Genomic DNA, 25,780 nt, shown 5'->3' with positions numbered 1-25,780 from the left:
GTGTGGCGTCCCCGGCCGTGCAGTGGCGGAGCTTGCCCCCATGGCTAGCGGGAACCCACTTCTTTGGCGATGGTGGGCGTGGCGGCAACCGTGGATCTGGATCCCACACAGATCCGACGTCAGCTTTCATGGACGACCGACGGTGTGATGAGGGGTCGACGAGGGAGGAGGGTTCCCTGCCGGTGATCCGAGGGTTGCACGCGTCATCACGGTGTGGCTCAGCCGCGCGAATGCCGGTAATAACCGTGTCGACCTCGGTCATGGCAGATGATGGCAGCATCTTGGGCGTCGTCTCCTTGTTGAAGGCATCGTCGGCTGCAGTCATTGTCACATCTTTCCGGCTGATAGGGGAAAACCCTAGATTTGAGATTCTCTGATCGGACGATGATAGAGGCTTCGGGGTCGTCCTCCTGAGGGCATCGTCTTGGACGTGAAATGGGAAACTTGTGCTTGTGGGTAGCAGCATGTCACAAGTCAGGATTTTACAAACACCAGCAAATGCATCAACCGAAGACAAAGACACTCTTGTGACCATTGACGAGCGCACCAAATTGTCTCTGTCCATGCTACCTGTAATCATCGCTTTCTTTGGCTGCGGCGCCTCATTGACTGGTCAAGACTGTCATCCCATGGGTTGTGCTGGACAAATATCTTCAGAAGAATCCAACTGCTGAAGAACCTACCAGTTTTTATATTTTATTTTTGCCAATGAACACCTACCAGTTAAATTTGTCTTGGTAACATCCACACAAGTCACGACCAGAACCTGATCTCCTATGTACTATGGCACTGCCCTTTCAATGTCCCCCACAAGATTGATCTTGCCTATGTGTGCATATCAATAATGCTAAATGTACAAAGAGTTATACGCTGACTAGAATTCTTTCTTTCTAACTAACCTCTCAACTCATCAGTTTGTAAATCCCGTATAACTCTATTACTCGTGTGCATATACACTTCTGTTTCTCATATAGCTAGCATGGATCGCTCAAATCCTAGCCCTTGACATGTAGCCAGCCAGACGTTTTTCCCTTCTCCCCTGCAACACGTTTGCCCTTGGAAATTGAGTGGTGCTGAGCACACTTGGGTCGGGTCAATCTTAGTCCCCTAGCAGTCGCATCACGTCCCTTCATGAATTAATGGTTAAGACTTGTCCCTCGGGTTCTCTCCTCAATTGTTCTTCTCTTTTGAGATTTCTATCCTCCATTCCCCATGGTCTCCTATCGTAATAATAATAGTAGTAGCAGCAGCAGTAGTAGTTTCAATGTCTCTAGCCAGCTTGCTCTTGCTGCTGTGTGTATCTTTCTTTCTTATGGCAGCCACTAAACCAGGTGTGCAAGCAGAAGGCTGCTCACCCGAGCGATGCGGCAACCTGACCATTGCTACCCCGTTTGGGCTCGTCTCGGGGTCGGAGGAGAACACATGTATGCAGCTGGGTTTCCAGGTCCACTGTACTGACAGTGTCCCGTACCTCGGGTACCACTCTGGATACGGACTCCAGATCCTCAACATCTTCCCCGACAACGGCTCCATGGTTGTTTCTGACATCCGCAAGCTCGGGGACTTCAACAGTTCGAGCCGCCAAGGTTGCCATGTTCCCATGGCCAACGCCGCCACCAAAATTGAGCCTCCATTCTCAATAAGCCCCCTAAACCAGAACCTCATCTTCTACAACTGCGCCAAGCTGCCACCAGCCCGAGCTGGGCTGGTGGAGACGATGTGCGGGAACAACACCTTTGTCCGCGCGGGAGGGTGGTACAACGCGACAGGCGGGATGAACAGCGGATACGCTTTGGAGGGCTGCAACACCACCGCCGTGCCGGTGCTGGTGCCTTCTGGCGAGGCGAACGCCGGAGACTACGCGGAGCTCATCAGCAATGGCTTCCTCCTCACATGGCAGCCGCTGCCTTCCGCTGGTGCTAGTGGTAAGCTCACTCATCAAATAATTGCTAGTATTAGGCGGGTTCCATTCTCGTCCACTACTTTGCAGATTTCCATTACTCCTCAATGTGCTGTTTCTTGTCATTGTAACCACCAAGGATTTGGTTACTAGGCTGAGAATTTGGTTGCCGCCCCGTAACCACGAATCTCGGTACCCCATGAGAATCCTCTTACCCAGCAAAAAATTCTGAACTTTTGAATTTGACTGAATGTTAGTTGAGTTTTGTTTGAAATCAAAATTCATTCAAAAATATTTGTCCAATATATTCGGGTTACCACGGTAACCAGAGAAATCTCGGTGCCCCATGAGATTTTTTTCCTTCAGAATCCAAAACCTTGGTAACCACTCGCTCACATGTGGTGAGGGCAAAGGTTCCCTTGACAGCTCCCTGCATGGACACATTCTACCGGCGTGCCCTCCTCCTCACCTCCATTTATTTGTATTGGTACCATCCACGCAATAGGTTACCACTTCACCAGAACTCCTATCTCTCCAATGTCCCCAACCTCCAGCAGCCTGTTGCTGCTTCTGTGCATATCTCTCTCTTGCATCGCAGCCATTAAACCTGACGCACAAGCACAAGAAGGCTGCTCGTCCGAGCGATGCGGCAACCTGACCATCTCTTCTCCGTTCGGGCTCGTCTCGGTGTTGGAGGAGAACAGGTGCGCTCAACTCGGTTTCCAGGTCCACTGCACCAACGGCACCCCGTACCTTTGGTACTATGAGCCCGGGTTCGGGCTCCAGATCCTCAACATATTCTACAGCGACGGCTCCTTGCTCGTCGCCGATATCCACAAGCTAGGAGACTTCGAAAGTTCAAGCCACGATGGCTGCCGTGTACCGGTGACAAATACCTCCTCCAAAATTGGGCATCCGTTCTCGATTAGCAACTTGAATCAGAACATCATCTTCTACAACTGCACCAAGGCGCCGCCGTTGGAGACCGTAAGACGAGCAGGGCTTGTGGAGACGGTATGCCGTAATAACACCTTTGTCCGCACAGGAGGGTATTACAGTGAGAGGGACGGCGCCTATGCTTTAGAGGGATGCAATGCTATCTTCCTTCCGGTACTGGCAGCATCCGGCGAGGCGAACGCAAGTGATTATGAGGGGCTAATCAGCGATGGCTTCCTCCTGACATGGCGGCAGCCGCCTGCTGGTAGTGGTGAGCTCACTCTATCGTCATTTTTTTTCTTCTAAAAAGGGGATTACCCCGGCCTCTGTATCACATGATACACACAACCATAAAATACTTTTCTGGGCAGCTACTGGGCGCCATGTGCTAGATGCATATATACTAGGATCAAATGCATCGACGAAACATTTTTTTTTCTCATTTAGTCTAGATGGTCGAAATCGCTTGCCATTGCGGTCTGAGCCCCCAGTTCAAACAAGCTTGAGCATGTAGAATTGGTTTGAAATAAAACTATGAAGTACATCTAATTAAAATGACTAGTCAGTTATTTTGAAGCACAAAATGACTAGTGAGATATGAATTATTTATTCCTAGAAAAAGAGAGGTGTGACCTGTCACAGTCGGTCATTGCTAGTGGGGAAATGTCATGGTCGTTCCCATCTGTGCACTCCACACAAATATATATCTACCAATCAAGATTTTGCGATCACCAGAAAAAAAATGATAAGCCGGCGACAATGACGCTTTGACTGTGGACACTTGCAGCAGTTGTTAGACTTCTTGGCATGATACTAGTGACGTAGATTAACAAGGCTTCCAAAACTCCTTATTACCTTCTCGTCTCACATGCATCAAACTTTCATGATAATGCGTTTGATATACGGTCCAATAAAATCAAATACATCACTGTTCCCACAATCATCTAGAAATGAAATCTAAACAGGCCAATATCTCATATTAATTATTGTATCAAAACAAAGATAGACATGTAATTCAGGCACATCACTACCTTGTGATGTATCCCTTTTTTTTGTCCTGTATATTTCGTTGGCAGATGTTCAAGATTATAATATGGTGTGTGTGGGCGCGTGAGCGCGCTTCCTTTTAAGAAGCCAACCGATATCGTACTACCATGGACATGTTGCTTTTGAACTAAATATTATGTGATATTTCAGGTATCAAGAGGATTAGCAAAAGGATACTAATACTAATAGGTATGATAAACTTTCACAATACTTTCATATGTGACCGTTTAAATGTGATTGATTAATCAGGGTTAATGTTTTTCTATGTTACTAGTTTTATAATTTTATCTTGCCTATAAGCATTGAACTTTGTTTCTAAAATTAAAATTCGAAACAAGCAACTCTCTATTCGGGCATGATACAACACTGGTCATTTTCAAGCAAATCTATGACCTTTACCTTGTTCCTACCTTTTCCGCCTCGTACTCGTTCAGAAGGAAAACTTACATGTTTGAAACTACTGATGGTGTTACAAATTTAACTGTCTATATAATGACTTGTGATATATAGAAGTGATTAACATCTGCTTCAATGACAGTTTCAGCAGCAGTTTCAGCCTTGCTCTTTCTATGCATTTGTGTGATGATGCGGCATCCTAAGGGGAAAAGACTATGGTCTCGCAGCAAAAGAACTAGCAGCGGCACTGAAAGGAATTACGAGGCCATGATATTATCATATGGATCACTAGCCCCCAAAAGGTACACGTACTCACAGGTAATGAAGATAACATCTTCTAGCAATCATGAGCTTGGAAAGGGTGGTTATGGTGTGGTTTTCAAAGGAAGACTACATGATGATCGACTTGTTGCCGTGAAATTCTTGCATGACTGCAAAGGAAATGGGGATGATTTTGTGAACGAGGTTATGAGCATTGGGAGAACCTCTCATGTTAATATTGTTAGCTTATTTGGGTTTTGTTTGGAGGGATCAAAACGAGCTCTTATATATGAGTACATGCCCAATGGTTCCCTGGATAGGTATATTTACTCCGAGAACCCCAAAGAAATTTTAGGATGGGAGAGGCTCTATGCGATAGCAATCGGGATTGCTCGTGGCCTAGAATACTTGCACCATAGTTGTAATACACGGATCATTCATTTTGATATCAAGCCACAAAATATCCTTCTAGACAAGGATTTTTGCCCAAAGATTGCTGATTTTGGTCTAGCTAAATTGTGTCATGCAAAAGAGAGCAAGCTTTCAATGACTGGTGCTAGAGGAACAATTGGGTTCATTGCTCCAGAAGTTCACTCTCGGACATTTGGTGTTGTTTCAACCAAGTCAGATGTTTATAGTTATGGAATGATGTTGTTAGAGATGGTTGGGGGCAGGAAAAATGTGAAATCGGTGGCTGAAAAATCGAGCGAAGAATATTTTCCAGATTGGATTTATGACCACCTTTGTCAAGATAATGGACTGCGAGCATGTGAAGTCACAAGTGAAATTGAGGAAATAGAAAAAAAGATGACCTTCATTGGCTTGTGGTGCATACAAGTAGTACCTATGTATCGCCCTACCATAACCAAAGTTCTAGAAATGTTTGAAAGAAGCTTGGATGAACTGGACATGCCACCTAAGCAAAACTTCCATGGACTACTGTAAGATATTTAAACACATATTTATGTTCATTTATTTAGTTTAAGTGAAGTGACATTTTCAATAACTTGACCTACACATTTATGTCTTGTTCCAGTGACGACTCAGCACACAATATGAGTGTACAAAGTGCAAGTTGTACCATTTCTGAAGACAAGATCCTTGTGAATTCAAAAAAACATTCAATTGTTGCCGGCTCTTTGAGAAAGCAACATGCACTAGATTCAGCAAAGCAATAAAGTTCAATGGTGTATCACTAAACATATTTCATTTATGTACAGACTTGATTTAAGGCTGGCTCTACCTGAAACAAACAAACTAGGATAAATGTATTTTCCAAGTTCCATTAGTCAAAAGCACTGTTTTAAGTTAGAAGGTTATTACTTTGTCCGTGGAACATGTAAAGATTGACGCATAATGAATTCCCACGTTGGTTACAGCTGGGAAGGAGATGCAATGATTTATACATTTGTGTTCATCATAGATAGGAGTTGATTCTCTTGCACTCGTAACACTGGGTAAATTAATGGTGGAAGGAGCATGCTTACTTTGGTCCTAGGAGCTGCTCTTCACTGTGTAGAGCGGATATCTATTGTAACTTCCCTTTCACCGCGTCTAGGCGCACACAATCTCGCCAGCGACCATTGCCCTAATCCCCTGCCCTGCAGAGCAGCCATTTACGGTGTACTACTGTCCCTCCCTCCGGTTCCGATTAGAGGGTTATTGCCACTGCCCAGGCAACATCACTGACGGAGTCCCACATTCCATCCACCAAGCAATAATCATATGCTAGCCTACACATTACCGAACACATCCATCCATTCATTCATTCATTCATTCCAGAATAAAACAACACAGTTATTCATGAATGGATGGACGATAACCACTCTTACCATCAAGGAGTGATCATCACTACTACTCAAGAGCCAAGACCCTCCTTCGTAGATTAGCCAAATATCCTCTTGTTTTGTTTCAACCAGGAACAACACTCGAGTAGGAGGGAGCCTCTCTGATTGTAACTATTCAAACAAACAAAAAAATAGCAACTACAGACCAACAAGTAGAAGAAGCTCCCACTAGCACCTCTGCCACCTCTCCTGCGACTAACTCCCGGTCTCTCTGTTGAAGAAGTTGTCCGCAGCATATTCAGCGAGATGCTGCTCCCATCCAACCTCATAGATATGCCCGGATGCATGTTACCGACCAGTGTGTACCTGTCAAGGACCATTGTGAGAAGATGCAACAACATCTGATGTTTGCTTTGATATTCATCTCATGCATGAGCTTTTTGCAAAGCTACTGTAAGTCCGGCACAATAGACTATTTCTCGCTTAGTAGGTAAACGAAAAACAAATAGCAGTTCCAATACTCCCTGGCGGGATGAGGGTCTCATACGGTTAGACGGCAAAATAAAATGAAAGTAACACCTCATAATAGAAGTGCAACAAGGCTTTGCATGATAGCCGAGATTGAAAACTGCCCAAATTTCAATATTGGCCTAAAATCTACACAGGAATTAAAAAGACGAACATTTTTTTAGTCTTAAAAAAAGAACTTTTGTTTTTTTAGAACATTCGGCCACGATGAGAATTACATTTGTTTTCTTCTCTTCTTTGACAGCCGTCGTCTGGCCCAAGCCCAGCCCGTTTGAGAGCAAGCTCCACTTCGTCCCTGGACATCGTCCCCTTGGACCACCGTGCAGCAGGGGTCGCCGCCGCCGCCGCCGACCGGTTCCAGCCCATCGCGCGGCTCAAACCGGCTCCCTACGAGGCGCACCCGTTGGCCGATATCCGCTTCTATCTGGAAGCCTCGCGCGACGGCCTCCTCCTCCTCTCCGTCCAGTATAACGAGCTCTGCATCTGCAACCCGGCGACTCGACAGCATGCTCCCCTCCACCACCTCCATGGCTTCAGTCCTCTCGAGATGTACCCTCACCACCTGTTGCTGCACCGACAGGGTGAGATTCAACCTGCCATGCACGTTTTCACAATAGGCTCCGGGCAGCCGCCAAGATTGTTGCCGAACCAAGTGGACGATTGCGCCCGACACCTATTCAATGGCAGCATATCATGGTGCAGAAACAGGCTCCTATTCCAAGGTAGCATATACTGGTGCACAGACAGTGGAGTGGTGGTGTTCAACACCACCACCGAGGCGTTCCGACGGATCCATGCCCCGGTTGCTCGTCGCGAGGCTAAACTGTTTGAGACGGGCGACATGCTTGGCATCTACTTCTATCACATCGAAAAGGCAGCCGTTGATATCTGGGTGATGCGCGGCTACCAGAGCGAGGTCTGGGATTTCAAGTGTCGGGTTGAATTGCCGCTTGTGCAGATCTGGCAGCAGTGTCAGTGCCTCCCCGACGGAGAGCTCGTGATGGTTGTGCCTGGGGACAACGGTGAGTTGCTCGTTCTCATCAGGTGGGATGACTGGCTGTTGCAGATTGATATCGATGGCAAGTTGATTGCCAGTTTCCAGCCCAGAGGCATCAATTTTACTCCTTATTTGCTGAAGCAAACTCTCGTTCAACATACCTTCTTTCCGACACTAGAGGGTTACGTTGTCAACGCCTTGCCTTTCATCTCACCAGACGGTTATGTTGGCAATTCAGTGTGCTAATGGTTCTTGTCGGCCTAGCTCTCCGTACCCACATGAGCTCCACTCTGTATTAACTAGATCAACTATTAAGCTTCTTTCTTGATGTGTATTAACAAGTACAATCGGGAATTAATCTATGACTATTAGATATATGTTTGTGTTATATTTCATTCAATATCATCTTGGTTCTTGGGTTGAAGTGCCTGCTTTGAGTGTTGATGCTAAAATTACGAGTCATTTGGGTCAGCCTTTTAAATGTTTGCCAATTTGATCCGACTCATGTTTTCTTGAACTCAATAATGGATTAATTTTCCCTCTTGATATATTGTTTATCTTTGTACCTAATAGATTTGTTTATTGACCTAAAGAATTGACTTGTCATTTATTGACATCTTTTTTTAGATATTATCTAGTGCTCTTAATAATACTTAAAAATTTCAGATATACACACGTGTTTCCTGCTGTATGTTTTGTTTAAGCTGATGATGGAATGCGGCTGATTATCCCCAGGACATGATTTTTTTAAGAACTTTCAGAATAATGGGCTTGCAACTTAATGATTTGCCTCATTATCTTGGCAAATGCATGGTTTCGTGTGGATAGAAGACACACATGTGACCATCGTGTAGATGTGTCAATCAGAACCATGAAATACCGGAAAGGTCCAGATAATGGTTGAATGGGACCACAAATGTCACCTTGAATACGTTCAAGGAACTAAAGTGGTTCAGCTTGTATTTTGAGGTGTGAGGGCCTCAAAATTAGCTTTCCCGTGGCGCAAGATGTGCACACAAAATCAGAGGATTGAGGAAATTTTGACTCAAGCAAATTATGACCAATGGAATTGTTAGTAATTTTTCTCATCATCCCTATTCCAGGATGGCCTAGGCGATCATGCCAGGTTTGGAATGCGTTAACATTCTGAAAAATTACTTTGTATGCAACATATTCCACGGGTTTGATGTACGTATAGTACAAACCAGACGATAGAGAAGGAATTTTCTCATGTACCTTTTTGCCATATCCGTCATCTTTAGTAAAGAGTAGATACTCCTCTTTGTTGTCTTCATGGGTTTCAATATGAAAACCATTTTTACGGATATCTCGATAACTGATCAGGGTACGTGCAGAATCGGGATACAGTAAAGCATCCTCAATTGTCACATATGTACCACTTGGGAGGGTGAATACGGCACATCCAGTACCAACAATCACAGTATCGCGTCCAGCGATAGTTAGAATATCTCCATTTGTCTTTTTCAGAGTTTGGAAATATTTCATCTCCCTCAGTATGGAGTTTGTGGCACCACTGTCCACAAGGTATAATTCCTCTTCCATCGGATTGTCCCCGTAGAAAACTATATAAAACAAAGAATTTTCAATAAGAAAACCTCATAGTAATATATAGAATACAATCTTTATTATATCAAATGTGCTGATACAATACAATATAAAGACAACAACAAACTTATGTTCTTATTACAATCATCACAAATGGACATAATTAAGTAGATCACTAGGAGATTGAGGGACTAGTCGAAGTCGCCAAACACGTTGTTTGCGGTGTACTCAGTCAACGTGTTCTCCATTTCAGCAGTAGCCTCAGGCAGATAAGGAATCACGGTGTTGCTCGGTCCAGGAGGAACATCGTACGAACCACCAGCTCCTTTTGCGCTATCCGGATGAAGGTTGAAGTTGGCTTCAAACCTTTTCCCTTGAGGTGCTTTGCGTCCCTGAGATTGCTGGTACAGCATAACCAGATGCTTGGGCATTGTGCACTTTTCAGTAAAATGCGTGGAGCATCCACACTTGTTGCAAAGCTTAGATTTATCAAACCTGAGCTTTGAAGTGCCTTTTCCCTTGCCTGGGTATCTCGATCTCCTGTTCCCATTGCGCTTTCGCTTATGCTCGAAATTGGATTGTTTACCCCGAGGGGTACCATTAAACTTCTGTCTATTTGCAATATTCAGATGGACTTCAGGTAAAGGTTGTGCCCCAACTGGGCGCTGAGAGCCATTCTTAGCGAGTTGCTCATCATGCTTTTCAGCCTGAAGTAACATGTGAATAAGCTCGGAATAGACAGTGTAGTTATGAGCACGGTATTGCTGTTGGAGGACCCTATCTGAAGGGAGCATAGTAGACAAAGTTTTCTCTATCTTCTCCCTCTCAGTAGGTTCCTTCTCACAAAAACGCAGTTTGGAACATATCTTATGAACAACATGATTGTACTCACCGATGGACTTGAAATCCTGAAGACAGAGATGAGTCCAATCATGGAGTGCTTCTGGCAGGACTACTGCCTTCTGCTGTTCATACCTCGTTTTGAGGGCCAGAAACAGAGTACTAGGAGATTCCTCCTGTAAATACTCAGACTTGAGATCTGGATGAATATGGTGCCTTATGATGAATAAAGCAGCATAGTTCTGCTGTTCTGTCAGCGGCGTGGCCCCATTTGGGAGAGGAGTCTCCGGGGGTTGTATTGCACGCGCTATCCCACGGGACGCAAGACTGATCTTGATGTCCATAGCCCATGTAGGGTAATTGTGGCCATTGAGGGCAAGCTCCTCAAACTCTTTGGCAGCCATCTTCACCTACATGGGAGAACCATAGATAATTAATTTATGGCTGGGAAATTAAAAACCATCATGGTTGTGTAATAAGAATGCAAAAATTTGATATTCAAGTGTAAACTTGAAAAAATTCTCAACCTCAATTGTGTGAACATAACACTTTGAAGATCACTTAGATCTCACAGTAATAGGCTACATTGCCATTACCTTGTGTATGCTACAATTCAAATATAAGGAATAAACGTTGAGGTAATCGTTTGTCGAGAATGACAAAGCGTAGACCTCACAGTAAGAGAGGACAGTCTGCAAATAAGCAGTAGATCACAACTCATTACCTTGTGATTCCAAATAAAATGAGGGAAAAACATTCAAAAATTTGCAAGTTTGATATGCGAGAGAAGATCTCAATCGCAAAGACATGTTCGATAAAAATGAGATGTGGTAAACACATAGAACATGTCATTCTTCCCAGATGAAATCCGGTACTTTATTTATATTATCAATCCATTACATAATATAAACACACCTACTAATAATTACACAAGTCCTAACATAGAATAAATCTAGAACAGGACTAAAATGTAAGTAGTAGTCAACCTAAGTACTAAACAGTACTAAACATAGACTAAAATTGCACAAATACAATAATTAGTACTAATGTTAAGAAAACAGAGAAAGAAAAGAAAAAAATCCACACTTCTGGCCGGCCCACCCGCCACAGCACTGCACAGGGGGGAAACCACGGGCGCCTGGGCCTGGGCCTGCCCGGCCTTTGGCCGGCCCACACGCCACCGCACCGCACAAGACAGGGGGAGCGGGCGGATCGGATAAGGGTCGGAGTATCTCGAACCCCGCACCACCACCTCTGCTCGATCCCCACTGTCACACGGCGGCGCCGGCGGGAGCAGTGGCCGCCGCAGGCCCTCGCGATTCCGGTGGTCACCGGCGTAGCACCGACGACCCCTCCTTGTCCGAAGAAGAGTCGACGACGACGTGATCCGGGAGAGCAGTCCCTGGTGCGGCGCTGGCGAGTCCGAGGCTCGCCGGAGCCCACGAATCGGGGTGGCGGCTGGGGCGACGGTCGATGGCGGAGACGGAGCGCCCGAAGAGACGCCCGAAGCGCCGTGCGGCTCGGCTGCTCGAGTCCGCAGCCGTCTCCTGCTGATGCGTGGCGATGGCGTCGGCGCCCTCCATGCCGGCACCAAGGCGGACTACTCCAGAGGCACCGGTCGGCGCGGAGACGAAGGCGAGTGCCTCCTCCTCGTTCACGACGGCGCGCATCGGTATAGGGGCGTAGCCAGGCGGGCGGAGGCTCAGGCCAGCGGCCACGGCATCAGGCGTCGGCGTTGACGGCGGGATCCATGCGGCCGGCGGAGGAGGTGGTGGAGGCGGAGACCCAGTGGGCAGGGCAGGCGCGGTAGCGGCCCCGTGCATCATGGGGGCGCTCGGGCCGGCCACCAGCCAAGGGTCGTACCCCATGGACACTTGGCCACGAGCGTGGGGAGCACCGCAGTGGGCGCGTCCGGGAGCACGGGGACCGTGTCCAGGGGCGTGGTGAGCACCGCGACGGGCGCATCCAGCGGCGCGGTGGCTGCCAGGGGCGGCACGTCCAGCGGCGCTCCGGCCGAACCATCGGATGGCTTGCATCCGGCGACGGAAACGGCGGTGGCCACCAACTCCATGGCGGCGAAGGGCAATGAGGCGGTAGCGGCGACCGTCCTCGCGGATCAGATGGAGGAAGAAGGAGACGAGGCCTGTCATCTCACCGGTGGCGAGTGCTTCCTCTCTTCTCCTTTCTCTGTTGCCTTTTGCTCCCGCTGGTTGTTCTACGGGCTGATAACGTGTTTTGAATCGAAAAGTGATTGATTGATCGATGGTTACAGAGAGTATATATATCCCCTGAAGAGATGCGACGATCCCGAAGAGATGCATCGGTTCCAGGAGGACGGGAGAGAGGCGACGGTTGCGACGGACACAGGCATCCGTGCGGGCGCAACTGCTCTTTCGATGGGCAAGGGAAGATTTCCCTTAATTACAGATTATAGTTTAATCTTAACAAGCACAACGTTCGGTGGTGGCACGTAGTTCGGGGGCCACGAGCCCGTTTCTTCAGTTGTACTGCAAATAAATTCAGTGCAAAGACAACAGAAAAGTCGCAAGTTTTACACGGCACAAACCTCCTGCTCTTCTTCCTCCTTGCGATTGTGTGAGTTCAGAGAGAGAGAGAAAACCAGATGGGGAAGCGAGATTTGCCAACATGAAGCGTGCATAGGGAAACCATGCAGGTTATATCTATTTTTTCACACTGTGCAAGTTTGTGCTCCGTACTTGGTTAGGATGAATTATTCTTCCAGGATATCGCGCGGTGGCTCAGAACCGAGGCGTGAACTGAAAGCGTCCCCAAATGGCATACACGCTTGTACTGTTAATATCTGGAGCCATGAGATTTTATCTTTGAGGGAATGCAGCTATGTGTGAGATAAAAAAAGACTATTGGACAAGGGACACACGGAGGAGTTATGGGCTGTTGATACATGCCAAGGGCCGACACGCGCGACTCTCGCTCGGTACGTCCAGCCCGTACGTTACCGCTCTGCCGCTAGGCGGACGGCTAGGGGTTGTCGGGATACAAGGCCACAACAGTTTGTGTTCAACGGGGACGAGGATGAGGCCCTGCAGCGGGCGGCGGCCGAGTCGAGGAACTGCCGTCGGGCGGCCTGGGACCATGAACGGGATCGGCCTCTTTACAGCTCAGGTTCGGACTCGTTCCTAATTCTGTGATGGTCCATGACTCGGGAAATGTTCATAGGGTTTGGTAAAAGTAGCACCTATTTTTTTTAGCTTATTCCACACAATGCGTGACACATTAGTGATAAATAAGCAGAATTATTAATAAGCAACGCTTGAGCAGACAACTTGTTTAAGATATCATGAGTTCTCACATGAAGAAAATGCTAGCTTTTTGAAAATTACTCCAAATAAGTAGCGGAGTTCGCACAAAAACAAAACAGAAAGGAAAACACCACAGACGTGCTAGAAGCATAAAATGAATCGATTACAGTTTATGAACAACAAACCAGATTACCAAACTCATTTGAGCAGATTACCAAACTTGGACTAACCAGATGCAACAATAACTCAGTAGGAGTTTCCCTTTCACCGTCCAGATAAAGGGATTAATTCAGACATCCCACCGGTATAACCAGACCGGAAGGAGTTCTCCTCGTTGCTTATTCCAGAAATCGTCAACTGAAATTGCCTTCGAATTTCAGCATCCATGGGGTTCATACTACTAGTTGAAGCAGAAATAGACAACTTTTCGCTTGAAACTACTGGCAACAACTCTTTGAGCCTTGAAACAACCTCGGTCATGGTCGGCCTGTCAATGGCCGCATTTTCGACGCAGTTCATGGCGAGGTCTACCACACTCTGGAGTGAACCAGCATCGTACTGATCCAACAACCTCTTGTCCACAATGTCATGAATATTGCCCATGGCAATCTTATGGCGTACCCAGTTTGGTAGATGAAAGGTTTGAGGCTCCATCAGTACCGGGGGCTGGCCAGTGATGATCTCCAACAGCACGATGCCGAAGCTGTAAACATCTGTCTTGACTGTGAGTTGGAAAGTTGCATGGTACTCAGGGTCGAGGTAGCCAAGAGTGCCAGCAGCAACAGTAGATATGTGTGTGTGAGCATCATTAAAAGCCCGGGAAAGCCCAAAATCAGATATTATCCCCACCAGATTCTTGTCTAGAAGGATGTTGGGGGTCTTTACATCTCTGTGAACTATTGATGGGGTGCATGACTCGTGTAGATACTCCAGCCCTATAGTTTATTGAAGTTCATTCTTAGTCAAAACAAGCATACATACATACAATACATAAAATTAGTAAATAATTGAAATATGGACCTTGTGCAGCATCAAGTGCAATATGAAGTCGTTGTTCCCAATTCAAACTATAGTCATCTCCTGCATCAAGAAATACAAGATTAATATAAGTTCCTTGATATGTGTATAGCACATAAATATACATTTTTATTATTGGTACTACTACCATTATTACTACTACTACTAGTTCTACCATCACTACTACTACCACCACCACCACTATTAATACTATTATTGTTACCATGTTCTACATATACTAACAAATTATGCACACTGCCTTAATGGTTGAGCATTGAACCAATTGATATATTAAGATCTTAAACCTGCATAAAACTGAGCTTTGATATTCGAGAGGCGCCTGATGCTTTTCCTTCTCTTTAGAAGAGTTTTATTATACCTAAATCAAATTCAGAAGAGAACCAACTATCTTCGAAAGATGCTTACAATTCCATCATGTCATTGTTATGACTCTAGGAGTGTGACTATGCTTTCCTCAGTTTGTTAGCCATATATCTATGAACAATTAACCGAACATTACATGGTTGTGACTTCAAGAATGTACAGCTAGGGACTTACTTCATACTACATACTCTACATATACATAGCAAATTAGCTCCACCAACGCAAATGCATTTACTCAGAGTAAAAACTAACAGTCTAGGCAACCAGCCACACTTGTAACAAGAAATCATGTTCACAGTAGGATGTCAAAAGCTGAACTACTTTGACTTCAGAGTTCATTTTTGTACTTATGGACATGTCCTATGATTTTGACATTATTCTACAAAACACCATATATTCATATATAATATGAGAAGTACTTGTATCTAAAGGGTTAATTAAACTATGTGGTCAAGGTGTCTGTTTTGATTGTTTGTTTTGGAGGAATTAAAACCTTGAATTTGCCAACTTGCATTTTAAATTTTACAGATTTTAGGTTTGGCCGAGAGTTAAAATTTATTGATTTAAGTCACAAACAGCCTCTATACAAATTTAACTACAACTTAACAAGTCAACTATGTTTGATATAAACATTAATAAAAGGTAAACAATTAAAAAATAAACCTCCTCTTATGAGTTGTTGAAGATTCCCTCTCGACATGAAGTCATAAATGAGAGCGAGGCACTTCTTGTTTTGGCAATATCCTTTCAAAGTCACAAGATTCTTGTGATGAACTTTGGACAAGGTTTGTACCTGCGGGAATACATATAGTTACCAAACATACAAGCCAATTGCATTTATTGCATATGGACTCAATAAAGGGTATATTTATCTTGTTGACTTATTGTGTATTGTCTATTGAAGAAACCATGATTCGGCCATGTTTGTTTCGTGTTATACCTCAGGGAGGAAGTCTGTTGACTCTGTTATTGATGTTTCCATCAGAACCTTAACGGCTACTTCATCACCATTTTCCAGTGTGCCATGATAAACAATACCAAAACCTCCTTTTCCAATGATTGATTGGAAGTCATTTGTTATGAGCTTGAGCTCTACGTACGTGAATCGTTTGATGTCAACATGTAGGGAAGCTTCCTCTTCATAGATGGCATAATCCTCATGGTCTGACTTCCCTGTATAGTCAAGAAGTTATGTTTACATGAAAGTTTAGATATAAAATTGTTGTCTAATGTCTACCTAATTTTATTGCAGCGATGAAAGGGGATTTTAGAGCGTAAAAGTTATATTTTACCTTTCCAGCATAACTTCCAGGTTATGCACATCAATACTAGGAGGGATACCAGTACCACAGGAACCGTCACTGCAATAAGCATCGTTTGTATGGTATTCTTCTTATTTGAGCAGTACGTATCTTTGACTTTCGAGCATATGGGGTTGCCTTCCAATCTTGTGACACAAATGCAGAACATATCTATAAATCATCTCTCAAACATATTAGCTACAACAGCTCTTCAAGGTTATGATTGTAGCATACCTCCGTTTTCTAACACAACTAATCCTCTAATAGTTCTTATAAGGACCTCCAACCTCTTTACTAACAGACTGCATGGTTTTCAAATCGCATCCCATCATGAATAGGTCACTATCTGCCTATCACATTGAAGGCTCACAAATGATAAATCATTTTGAAGTTACCGGGGTATGCTTGGATAAATAAGCACTGCAAAAGTATGTCTATTTTGTGGCACACTAATTGGGTGCCACAGCTTAATCACATTTGATGAGTGTTTATGCATATAGTTGGTTGAGCTATGGAAGTGTGTTACTGCAGAAGGAGAAAGTGAACATGTGGAGCTCTTGTTTGACAAGGCGTGCCAAAGGAACAGAATGTGTTTCCACCAATAATTTATATAATATTTGCAACTACTGTTTCTAAATGTTGAATTATTTCTGTGATAATGAACCTTGGGTTGAGCTTATTGGTGTGTTTTTAGTTTGATAAGAAATGGAAATATATCAAGGAATTGCGCAATAGAGCATGCCAAACCTTAAATCAAGCAAGCCAGCCTGGAATCTTCGAAGAATAGAGTCGGGGATTGGCCCAACGAGCTGGTTGTTTGACAAGTTGCTGGAAAATAATAGTTAAAATTATTCATATGAAATCTATATCATCAACCACATATGCAATCAGACTTACATAATTTTGAGTGACTTTAGTTGATAGTCTGGAATAGCTCCCGTCAAATTGTTGTGTGATAAATCCCTATATATGTTTTGTGCTTAGGGTCAAAATTATGTCAACATAATCGCAATAAGTGTCTAGCATATCAATACATTGTGGTAAGTAGCACTTACAGGTTTTCTAGTGATACCATGTTCATGAATGATATGGCTAATCGACCTTTCAACCCAGTGGCAGAGAGATTTCTGCAAAAGCAACTCATGTTACAACAAGTTCTATTAATCTAGTGATTTCATCAAGCTGACATATATTTTCAAGATTATGTAACCTTATTTCTATGGTCAAGGTGGTACAATAAATTACATGATTGTCATTTCAACCAAATTATCTGTGTTATCAAGATCTTAGCCGATAAGAAACATGACCGAGTGTCTGCATTGTAAAATATTTGTACATAACAGTACATATTTGCAGAAACACTTAAATCAAGAGGGGGCTTTTGTGGAGCATTAAACTTATGCACTTAAATTGTAAAAATGAACTCTAATGCTTTAATTTCAAATGTATATGGTATTTTGTTCTTACACTGAAACAATCCTTGGATTCTGGTTGCTCTTTGAGTAGTCGCAAGTCAAACCTTCCCAGGAATATTCTCTAGGGGAGCACGGATCTCCATTCCAATTTATCCGTGTCAAATTGTAGTGCTTCTTGACTTCTTTCATGTAATGGACTACAATAAGAAAAACACAGAAAAAATGAACCCGGAATAAAAAATATGAATATGTTGCTCTGGTTATAGGGCTTATATGTATTAAAAAGATGAAAACATTAACTTAAGTAGTTGTGTTATATGAGGGCATCCTTTCCATTTTCCGGATTGGATTTCTAAGGATAGAGGTTATTTTTCAAGGTTTTGATTTTATCGGGGTGTCTCCGTATATACAAGGAGATACCTGCCATGAATGAAGTATACTAGAAGCTACCCTAACTTTCTCCCATCTCTCCCCTTTCCCTAGCCAAAGCATCTCCAGCAGCCTAAGTCACAGGTCATAATAACTACTTGCAAAGTTTTTTCAGATGCAAGTATTTATCTTTTCATATAATTGAATAAATTTATGAATTCATTGCTCAACTATGGTCTTAGCCATGGCTCATTGGCAATTTGACGTTTATATTTCGGCTTACTCAGGAGTTGAGTATACTAGTGAGCCAGCCGGCTGATGAACTTGTTTCTACTACTTTAATGAGGGGTCCTTAAGATTTCTTTATAAACGCATGCATATAGCTAGAGGTGCTATTGAACCAAGTGAATAAATTGCATGACGACCATGCATATACTAAATGATAAGTGTGTAATGAACGTGTAGTATATACATCAGCTTACCATCTTCCGAGTCAGTAGTGAGGTTATCCATCCGAACGAGGGAGTAGAGCTCGAACGCGTTGATCAACGGCTGGAGTGTCGAGTTGGCCGTCTTCTTCAGGATGAAGGATGCATTTGGGTTGCGCAAGAACCGACCGTTCTGGTGCATGCTGTCCACCTGGAATCGTGAAGGGGAGAAGTCTGAGAAGAGCAATTCGCCGTCGCTGTAGATGTCGAACCTCCTGTTCGGGTTGCTCCCATTGATCTCGGCAAAGTGAAATATTGGGAGAAGCTGCAGGCTCTTAGTGTCTAGATTGGGAGAAGGTATCGGAGAGATGATCATCCCGGAAGAGTTCATGGATGAGGTCAAGGCATTTTGCATGATGACCGACGGTATATGGAAGAAGTTGTTGCCGGGGAGGCTCTCCACTTTATTGCTAGTGTTGAGGTTCCTCCTGGGGTTTAATGGGGGCTGTCTTCTCCAGAAGCGGTCATAAATGTCCGTTGGATACCTTAATCGAACACAAGGACACACAAAAAAAGACAGATAAATACTCCCTTCGTTCCATAATATAAGGTTTATTATTTTCTGTGCAAGTCTCCGTTTGAATGTTTTTCTGAGATTATAGAATGAAATCAACATCTGTAATAGCAAATAGATAAAATATGGAACTACTTTTCATGATGGATCAAATGATATAAATTTTGTATTGTCGATATTGATATATTTTCCTATAAACTCGGTCAAACACGGCCTTGTTTGACTTTTGAAAAAACAAATATACCTTATATGAGAAACAGAGGGAGTAGCTAACATGGTACCGTTAACGTTTGGCATTTACTTACAATTTGTATGGGATCTAGCAGCCCTGACTACTCATCGCCTTGAGATTTACTACTATAAGTTTTTTGTTAGAAGCAATTGCAGGATAAAGGAAAAAAAGGATCAAACACTTTATATGCATTGAGGTGGCAAACTGAATCGAAAACCATTAGCAGGCACGACTTAGATCTACTCCAAAATTATTATGGACGGACTCCTCATCTCACCTTGTGATATAGTCGGCGACGTTGCCCAATCTGTATCGACTATGAAGGCTGATTGAAACCGAAGTATTGAAAAAAGGGTACATCATATCTTCGAGTGGCCTCAGCTCCAACGAGGATATGAAGGGAATCCCTGAATTGAAGTTCACCAAGCAGATGGACACGAAGTTGCTCGGAGCAATGGTGAGCACCTCTTTCCATACCATAGTCGATGGTTTAGTGTTTGTCAAGTTCACCGCCTCCCAGAAATTAACGCCGATATGGAGCCCAAAAAGAAAGAGTGACCCATCCCGAGTCTTGTTCAACCCATCATAGTTGCCATAAGTAAACGTGGCTCTCAATAGATACTTCTTACCAATGGTGGATGGCAGTGTATAGCAATTCCTTGAGCCATCAGGGAAGCTCCTCAGGGTTTTTTGTTGCTCATTTGTGGCATTAGCCATAAACTCTTGAGACATCTGTTTTCTCATGCCACCCTCGACAAATCTACCGTCAGGATCGAACCGTAGCCCAGTGGTGCTGTCGTTGTAGGAACTGCTGTTTCTCAATCCACAATCGATGCTTATGAACCCTATACAATGGAGAATATGTATAAATTCCATGTGTTCCAACTTCCAACAGTTTGGGATTCCGCATCATTCTATCAATGAAATGATACACAAGCGTTGCGCATTCGTGAAAAAAATATATCATTAGCTGATACTGAGAAGCTGATAATAATGTATGGATGTTCAGATTACTGTAAAGCGAGATTTCTTCATGTAGCATGCTGAAGTAAACAAAACTGTACTGTATGAAAATGGAGCATAGCTTAAAGATCTGTAGGATATACAGCAGAAAAGCTAGGAGGATATGGCTTGTGTTACCAGAAGGAGGCTGGCCGTGGACTTGAATCATCATGACCAGGTTGAGCAGCAGCGCCAAGATCCATGCCAGTTTGGTACTTGGCCAGCAAATGAAATTGATCACCATTGTTTCAAGGAAGAAACGGCATGCGTATCTGCTACAAGTGACTTGTGGAGCTAGTTATATAGCAGAGGAAAATTAATTAATTAGCACATACGGTTTAGTGCTTGCTTTCAATGACATGGCCTCGATCGCCGCATGCGGCCTGTTAACGGTGTGAAGAATACAAAAGTTTGTTCATCGGTAGGTGAATTTTTCTTTAAAGAAATGCAACTTGCATTAATCTAAGGAATTAATAGAGATACTGCAACTTGCCGTGGAATTTTGTTTGGCTGTCTTTGCAATTTTCCTGGAACTGGTGCGTTTTGACCAACCATGCAACTCGGTCCAATAAGCTATAGCGAAAGCACACGTTGATCTTTCTTTGACCCAATTCTGCTATGCTATGTTAAAGGACTACCTTTAACATAAAATAAAAGAAAAAACATTCAAAAGGCTAATGTAATCGCACATTGAACTTGGCGTGGTTAAGCCAAGGATCGTTTCCTAATCATCAAAATGATAGTCAAAGTTGAACCCACGTGGTTAAGAAGCCGGTGCACCCGAAATCCAAATATAAAACACTTCTCCAACGTAAACAAATATCACAACCCCAAGCAAAACAACGTGCGAGCTAATTCATTAAACTCATTCCAAGCAGCCCAGGCGAGCTTGACCAAGACACTTGGGAATCATTCCTGTGATTGCACGCGACACTTTACTTTGGCTCGCATGAATTAGCAGTTTGGGCGGCCGCCAGCTTACTCAACTCCGCAGACATCTTTACCGACAAATCAGTTGCATGCTTAAGCAAAGTTCATTGTGACCATGTCACAAGAAACGGTCCAGCATGCCCTACAGTGAAATGTGATGCTTAGAAGGGTTGATGGGCCTGCTTGACCCCAAATATACAGTGGTAGCCCAAATATACCCTAACTATCATCGGATTTCGAAAAAAAACCCTATCATGTTTGGGACACTTTACCCCCTAATAACCTATACAGTATTTTGGTATAATTAACCCCCAATCTAATGGAACCGGGCAAATGTCCCCACAGACATCGGTTTATCATCCGATTCAGGTAATGTGCTGTTGGTTCAGCTGTTTTGCACTCCCAAAATTCAAAACCGTTCTGATCTAAAACGATCCTGCTCCTTGAGAGCCGCGGCGTTCCCTGCCAACCCACCGTCGCGTATATAATCATCCTCGTGGATTGCTGAGTTGCATGCCGTACCGGTGTTGATGCCTTTAATCTTGATAGTATCGGAACAAAGCAATGACCCACCTTATTCTGGTACTCATTGGAGAATGAAGATCTTTGTAACACCACAGAAGAAGGCCCCTCATGCTAGGCTTATTAGAGGACACCGGCCGTGATCCTTGGCCAGCGGCCGCCAGAGAGTGGTCATTGTAGTGCCCGTCGCTCCTGCCGGCCACCACGGCACCACCACACCGCTTGGAAGGACTCCTTTCGAGTTCTGCCGTGTAACCATTAACTCTTCCTAGATTCTACATGTTAAGTTGTGCAGTAGAGATGCTCCTCGAGCGTGCACCGTCAACATAACAGTACTCATCTCTTAAAAAAACAGTACTCGTCTGATTTCTTGCAGGCATGTCCGCGGTCGCACACTTGAGCGTCGGTAGGCGGAACATGGTAGCCGTCTTGACCCCAGATATACCGGCGAGGTGACATGGCAACGAGGAACAAGCTGCACTTTGAGCGTGCCCACGTCAGGCGCCGTTGCAGGCTTAAACCCGTCTCCCTCCCTATCTCTATTTTTGCTGTTAGGTTTTAGGTGTCTTGGACAATTTGAGTTTCGTCAGTTAAGCACTTAGCAGGTAGGTTCAGTTAGCGTTTTTTCAGCAAAGTTTTAGCTCACCTGCAGGTGGTTGCGATTTGTGAACCATCAACTAGGATGTAGGATTACCTTCTCCGTTGAGAGAGATGTTGCTCAATCCGGCCAAGATCACGGTCGAGGAGGTCGCGGGCCACCTCCGGGCCGTCGAGGCATGCCTGGATAAGGAGCAAGGAAACAGCGGTAGCGCTGTCGAGGAATGCCTGGATGAGGACCAATGAAGCAGCGGTGGCCAGCTCCTCCTCACCGAGCAGCAGCGGGAGGCTCAGAAGAAGCAGCCTCGCGGAGGCGGCGCTGCTAGGAACGGTGAAACCCGTGGGACCGGCCGCACTAGCGATGGAGAAAAGGGCGGGAATCCTCGTCAACATGCCTCGCCAATACGCCGTCCGAACTGTAGACGGGAAAGTTTGCAATACAATAATCATTGTATTGATGGGGTGCTGGTACACGTATATATAATACAAGGAAAGGTCTCTACCTCAACTATACAGAAACTGGACCGAAACTCCTGGAAGACGGGAGTAGGCAATCCCTTAGTCATCACATCAGCAAACTATTGCGTCGTCGGCACGTGGAGAACCCGAACACGGCCAAGGGCAACCTGCTCGCGCACGAAGTGAATATCGAGCTAAATATGCTTCGTCCGTCGATGGTGCAACGGGTTGGCGGAGAGGTAGACCGCGCTGACGTTATCGCAGTAGACAAGAGTGGCCTTGTGAACATCACAAAGCAACTCCTGGAGCAGCTGACGTATCCAAGAGCACTCGGCCATGGCGTTGGCCACGGCGCGATACTCTGCCTCGGCGCTGGAGCGGGAGACCGTGGGTTGCCGCTTCGATGACCAATAGATCAATGAGGGCCCAAGGTAGACGCAGTAGCCTGACGTAGAGCGTCGCGTGTCGGGGCAGCCAGCCCAGTCAGCATCCGAGTAGGCCACGAGGTCGGTGAAGGCGGAGGCCGTCAGGGTGAGTCCCAAGGACATGGTGCCACGTATGTAACGGAGAATCCGCTTCACCAGAGTCGAGTGAGAGTCACGCGGGGCGTGCATATGGAGGCACACCTGCTGAACAGCGTACTGCTGGTCGGGGCGAGTCAGCGTCAAGTACTGTAAAGCACCGACAATAGAGCGATAAAATGCTCCATCGGACATGAGAGACCCCTCCAGAGCAGAGACCTTCGCCTTCGTGTCGACGGGGGTGGGCGCCGGCTTGCAGTTAAGCATACCGACACGCTCAAGGAGCTCGTGGGCGTACTTTTGCTGATGCAGAAAGAAACCGTCAGCTCGGCGGATCACCTCGATGCCGAGAAAGTAGTGGAGGGGCCCCAAGTCCTTGAGGGCGAACTCATCACGAAGACGAGCAGTCAGCCGCTGAAGGAGATCGGGGGTGGATGCCGTGAGGATGATGTCGTCGACGTAGAGCAGCAGATATGCAGTGTCAGCTCCCTGATGATACACAAAAAGTGAGGCATCGGAGCGAGTGGAACGAAAGCCCAGAGACTGCAGGAAGGCTGCGATACGCTGGTACCAAGCCCGAGGCGCCTGCTTCAACCCGTACAGAGAGCGGGAGAGCAAGCACACGAAGTCGGGGTGCTCGGCGTCGACGAAACCAGAAGGCTGCTCACAGAACACCTGCTTAGCGAGATGACCTGGGTGTGAGCATCATTAAAAGCGCGGGAAAGCCCAAGATCAGATATTATCCCCACCAGATTCTTGTCTAGAAGGATGTTGGGGGTCTTTACATCTCTGTGAACTATTGATGGGTGCATGACTCGTGTAGATACTCTAGCCCTATAGTTTATTGAAGTCATACTTAGTCAAAACAAGCATACGTACATACAATACATAAAATTAGTAAATAATTGAAATATGGACCTTGTGCAGCATCAAGTGCAATATGAAGTCATTGTTCCCAATTCAAACTATAGTCATCTCCTGCATCAAGAAATACAACATTAATATAAGTTCCTTGATACGTGCATAACACATAAATATATATATTTTTGTTATTAGTACTACTACCATTATTATTACTACTACTAATGATACGACCACCAGCACTATTAATACTATTATTGTTATCATGTTGTACATATATTTAAGCTAACAAATTATGCGCACTGCCTTAATGGTTAAGCATATAACCAATCGATATATTAAGATCTTAAACCTGCAAAGTGAGCTTTGATATTGGAGAGGCGACTGATGCTTTTCCTTCTCTTTACGTGAGTTTTTGTTATATCCAAATCAAATTAAGAAGAGACGAACTATTAAATTATTACTTAAATTTTCCTCTAGAGTTTATTTCATTCATAATGGCTTCGAAAGATGCTTACAATCCCATCATATCATTGTTATGACTCTAGGAGTGTAACTATGTTTTCCTCGGTTTGTTAGCCACATACTCCCTCCGTCTGCGGCGAATACGTGTACTTCTAGCTTTTGTCTTAAGTCAAAGTTTTGAAATTTTGACCAACTATATACAAAAGAGTAATAACATATATAACATCAAATTGGTATATTATGAAAGTACATTTCAAAATAGATCTATTGATATTAATTTAGTGTCATAAATGCTAGTACTTTTTCCTATAAAGTTGGTCAAAGTTTTAAAACCTTGACTTAAGACAAAAGCTAGAAGTACACTTATTCGTGGACGGAGAGAGTATCTATGAACAATTAATTGAACATTTCATGGTTGTGACATCAAGAATGTGCTGTTAGGGCCTTACTTCTTACTACATACTCTACATATACATAGTAATCAGGTCCGCCAACTCAAAGTCATTTACTCAGAGTAACAATAACAGTCTAGGCAACCAACCACACATGTAACAAGAAGTCTTGTTGACAGTAAGATGTCAAAAGGTTGGCTACTTTGACTTTGGAGTTCATTTTTGTACTTATGGACATGTCCTATGATTTTTATATTACTCTACAAAACACCATATATTCATATAATTTGAGAAGTACTTGTATCCGAAGGGTTAATTAGACCATGTGGTCAAGTTGTCTGTTTGTGTTGTTTGTTTTGGAGGAATTAAAACCCTGAATTTCTCAATCTGCATTTTAGATTTTACTGATTTTAGGTTTGGCTGAGGGTTAAAGGTTATTGGTTTAAGTCAGAAACAGCCTGTATACATATTTAACTACAACTTAACAAGTCAACTATGCTTGATATAAACATTAATAATAGGTAAACAATTAATAAATAAACCTCCTCTTATGAGCTGTTGAAGACTCCTCTCGACATGAAGTCATAAATGAGAGTGAGGCACTTCTTGTTTTGGCAATATCCTTTCAAAGTCACAAGATTCTTGTGATGAACTTTGGACAAGGTTTGTACCTGCGGGAATACATATGTTACCAAACATACAAGCCAATTGCATTTATTGCATATAGACTACATAAAGGGTATGTTTATTTTTGCTGACTTATTGTATACTC

The 25,780-nt window shown here is 44.2% G+C and overlaps 6 protein-coding genes across 7 annotated transcripts in view; 3 read left to right on the top strand and 3 right to left on the bottom strand.

The window, feature by feature from the left end:
* The window catches only part of LOC147963007 (uncharacterized), a 149,438-nt gene that overhangs the window by 63,842 nt on the left and 59,816 nt on the right, over positions 1–25,780 (top strand). The gene's annotated exons all lie outside the window — the stretch shown is intronic.
* LOC125528724 (LEAF RUST 10 DISEASE-RESISTANCE LOCUS RECEPTOR-LIKE PROTEIN KINASE-like 2.4) lies at positions 1,077–5,962 on the top strand. 2 transcript variants are annotated; one of them, XM_048693158.2, is made up of 5 exons: positions 1,077–1,925; positions 2,946–3,107; positions 4,034–4,072; positions 4,422–5,481; positions 5,577–5,962. In XM_048693158.2, the coding sequence occupies exons 1-5, from the start codon at positions 1,265–1,267 to the stop codon at positions 5,716–5,718; spliced, it is 2,064 nt and encodes a 687-aa protein (XP_048549115.2). In that variant the 5' UTR covers positions 1,077–1,264; the 3' UTR covers positions 5,719–5,962. The 2 variants fall into 2 exon arrangements, with proteins under 2 accessions (XP_048549115.2, XP_087382721.1); XM_087526595.1 differs by lacking the exon at positions 2,946–3,107 and having other exon boundaries at positions 1,088–1,925.
* On the top strand, positions 6,634–8,333 carry LOC125528723 (uncharacterized). Its single transcript, XM_048693156.2, has 2 exons — positions 6,634–6,708; positions 7,100–8,333. Exons 1-2 carry the CDS (start codon positions 6,634–6,636, stop codon positions 8,096–8,098), a joined length of 1,074 nt encoding a protein of 357 aa, XP_048549113.2. The 3' UTR covers positions 8,099–8,333.
* LOC147963011 (uncharacterized) lies at positions 9,610–10,662 on the bottom strand. The gene has a single exon (XM_087531344.1). The coding sequence runs from the start codon at positions 10,660–10,662 to the stop codon at positions 9,610–9,612; it is 1,053 nt and encodes a 350-aa protein (XP_087387470.1).
* Positions 11,587–12,408, bottom strand: LOC147963010 (uncharacterized). The gene has a single exon (XM_087527616.1). It carries the CDS (start codon positions 12,406–12,408, stop codon positions 11,587–11,589), a length of 822 nt encoding a protein of 273 aa, XP_087383742.1.
* Positions 13,804–20,505, bottom strand: LOC125528722 (putative LRR receptor-like serine/threonine-protein kinase At1g51810). Its single transcript, XM_048693155.2, has 12 exons — positions 20,400–20,505; positions 19,537–20,104; positions 18,508–18,998; positions 17,709–17,853; positions 17,297–17,368; positions 17,139–17,204; positions 16,989–17,069; positions 16,233–16,387; positions 15,881–16,113; positions 15,604–15,733; positions 14,560–14,619; positions 13,804–14,474 (listed from the first exon to the last, which is right to left on the bottom strand). The coding sequence occupies exons 1-12, from the start codon at positions 20,503–20,505 to the stop codon at positions 13,804–13,806; spliced, it is 2,778 nt and encodes a 925-aa protein (XP_048549112.1).

This window comes from Triticum urartu, chromosome 6A (genome assembly GCF_056163025.1).
Source record: "Triticum urartu cultivar PI428250 chromosome 6A, HENAU_Tu73, whole genome shotgun sequence".
Lineage (NCBI taxonomy): Eukaryota > Viridiplantae > Streptophyta > Magnoliopsida > Poales > Poaceae > Triticum > Triticum urartu.
The sequence above is the reverse complement of the archived record's forward strand: the minus strand, read 5'-3'. Positions and strand labels throughout refer to the sequence as shown.

What these genes read in the sequence shown, in the direction of transcription:
- LOC147963010 (XM_087527616.1), bottom strand. Translation starts at nt 12,408, where the DNA reads ATGACAGGCCTCGTCTCCTTCTTCCTCCATCTGATCCGCGAGGACGGT.
- LOC125528722 (XM_048693155.2), bottom strand. Translation starts at nt 20,505, where the DNA reads ATGGTGATCAATTTCATTTGCTGGCCAAGTACCAAACTGGCATGGATC. An exon ending in CAACAGACTTCCTCCCTGAG is followed by an intron (nt 15,734 to 15,880) that starts GTATAACACGAA and finishes GTATTCCCGCAG; the next exon opens with GTACAAACCTTGTCCAAAGT. An exon ending in TGCACTTGATGCTGCACAAG is followed by an intron (nt 14,475 to 14,559) that starts GTCCATATTTCA and finishes AATAAACTATAG; the next exon opens with GGCTGGAGTATCTACACGAG.
- LOC125528724 (XM_048693158.2), top strand. Translation starts at nt 1,265, where the DNA reads ATGTCTCTAGCCAGCTTGCTCTTGCTGCTGTGTGTATCTTTCTTTCTT. An exon ending in GCCTTCCGCTGGTGCTAGTG is followed by an intron (nt 1,926 to 2,945) that starts GTAAGCTCACTC and finishes TTGTCCGCACAG; the next exon opens with GAGGGTATTACAGTGAGAGG. An exon ending in CAAAACTTCCATGGACTACT is followed by an intron (nt 5,482 to 5,576) that starts GTAAGATATTTA and finishes GTCTTGTTCCAG; the next exon opens with TGACGACTCAGCACACAATA.
- LOC147963011 (XM_087531344.1), bottom strand. Translation starts at nt 10,662, where the DNA reads ATGGCTGCCAAAGAGTTTGAGGAGCTTGCCCTCAATGGCCACAATTAC.
- LOC125528723 (XM_048693156.2), top strand. Translation starts at nt 6,634, where the DNA reads ATGCTGCTCCCATCCAACCTCATAGATATGCCCGGATGCATGTTACCG. An exon ending in TGTACCTGTCAAGGACCATT is followed by an intron (nt 6,709 to 7,099) that starts GTGAGAAGATGC and finishes CTTCTTTGACAG; the next exon opens with CCGTCGTCTGGCCCAAGCCC.